Source organism: Halyomorpha halys, unplaced genomic scaffold, assembly GCF_000696795.3.
Source record: "Halyomorpha halys isolate HHAL.00 unplaced genomic scaffold, Hhal_1.1 Scaffold245.1, whole genome shotgun sequence".
Classification (NCBI taxonomy): domain Eukaryota; kingdom Metazoa; phylum Arthropoda; class Insecta; order Hemiptera; family Pentatomidae; genus Halyomorpha; species Halyomorpha halys.
The window spans coordinates 60,648-62,213 of NW_027106223.1; the positions used below are offsets into that span (position 1 = coordinate 60,648).

General features: G+C 30.3%; 1 protein-coding gene across 1 annotated transcript in view; it reads left to right on the plus strand.

Moving 5' to 3' along the window:
- Cht10 (Chitinase 10) overlaps positions 1–1,566 on the plus strand; it is a gene marked incomplete in the record, with an annotated part of 38,691 nt that overhangs the window by 31,303 nt on the left and 5,822 nt on the right. Inside the window, 2 exon segments of the mRNA XM_067044591.1 lie at positions 79–264; positions 1,511–1,566. Of these exon segments, the coding sequence (XP_066900692.1) occupies positions 79–264; positions 1,511–1,566 (242 nt within the window).

The following is a 1,566-nucleotide window of genomic DNA, read 5'->3' on the forward strand; positions in this document are numbered from 1 at the left end:
TTTATACATTATAGTTTTTATTCTCTTATTTTTCATGCTATTCTGTCGAGTTTATCATAAAATTAAACTCTATTTCAGAACTTCTCGGTCAACTACTGGCTGGACGAGGGTGTGCCTAGAAAAAAGCTGGTCCTCGGAATGCCACTCTATGGCCAGAGCTTCACATTGAGAAATGAGTCGGATACTGAATTGCAAGCTCCCATCTCCGGGCCTGGAATGGCAGGACAGTTCACAAGGGCGGCAGGTTTCCTAGCATATTATGAGGTAAATTATTATCATACATCCATAAAAATGTAGTATTTTAACCTTAATTGGCGATATCCTCTCATCCAAATTTTATAAAATGGCACTTACACTCACAATTCAAGTCATCCATATTCGCTACAATACAAGCTATGTGATCCGCATCTCCCTTAAAATTTAAGACAATATAAATAGCTTCTTTTATTCTCCTCCTTTTTAAATAAATCTAAAATTTTAGAGTTTTCAAAATTGAAATTATATTGGCTTATTATGCTTTGATGGGCCAATGCAACATTATTTTTGTTAGAGAAGAGAAAGAAAAGTAGATGCTTTATTCATTTCCCTTCACTGCCCAAATACATCGGGTTACTACATTACAGCATACTGATCAATCCGTGATCGGACATATATAAATTACATATTTTTATATGATATAATATAATCGAAAGATAACATTTTTTTTTTTTTTTCCACAGTTTTCTTTTACAATTAATATCAGTCTACAAACTAAATACAAGTTTTTCAATTTATTCCTTTTTTTTCTTTTCCTTCCATTTCATAACCCTTATTTATTTGATCAACTAATTCCCTTATATAATAAATATTAAAAGTAATAAATAAATAAAAAAACAAACACGATATACGATGTATGCATGCCATCCTTCCTCTGGATAACTCCTCCACTCATTAATTTTCATGCATGTGGTGGTGGATGATTTCCACGGAGTCAAGTATTATACTCTCTGTCATCCTAGCCACGTCCTGGGCATCGACCCCAAAATTATATTACTTATAAACTGTTTCTCCGATATATATCTTGTCGCAATCATTACAATCTTTTCTGTAGATCACATTCTTTTTGTTCATTTTTCCAATTCTGTCCTTCGTATTACTCAAAAATGTATCTAGCTTATAACATTGTAAGTTCATAATTTTATATTTTTCTGATCATTTTCTATTTATATGTTCTGTTAAGTCCAGTATGTAATTAATTTTCTAATAGTCTGTGATAGTTTTTCTTTCTTTCTGGTTCCTGTATTTTTCATTTTCATCCAGGCATTTCCCCTTTAAGAACCTATCTATATTATTTTGATTATTATTATACCAAATTTTGTTAATTATTCGTATGAAATAAAAATTTTCTTCTAAAATATAATAAATTTATACTTTTATATGTATCAAACATTCTTTGTCTGTCGTTCATTTTTTTAAAGTAATGACTTGTATCTAATGTGATATTATAATAAGTTTAAATTAATTTTTATAGATATGTGATACAGTATCTGGAGGAAATTGGGTTGTGAAGCGACATGAAACAGGTGC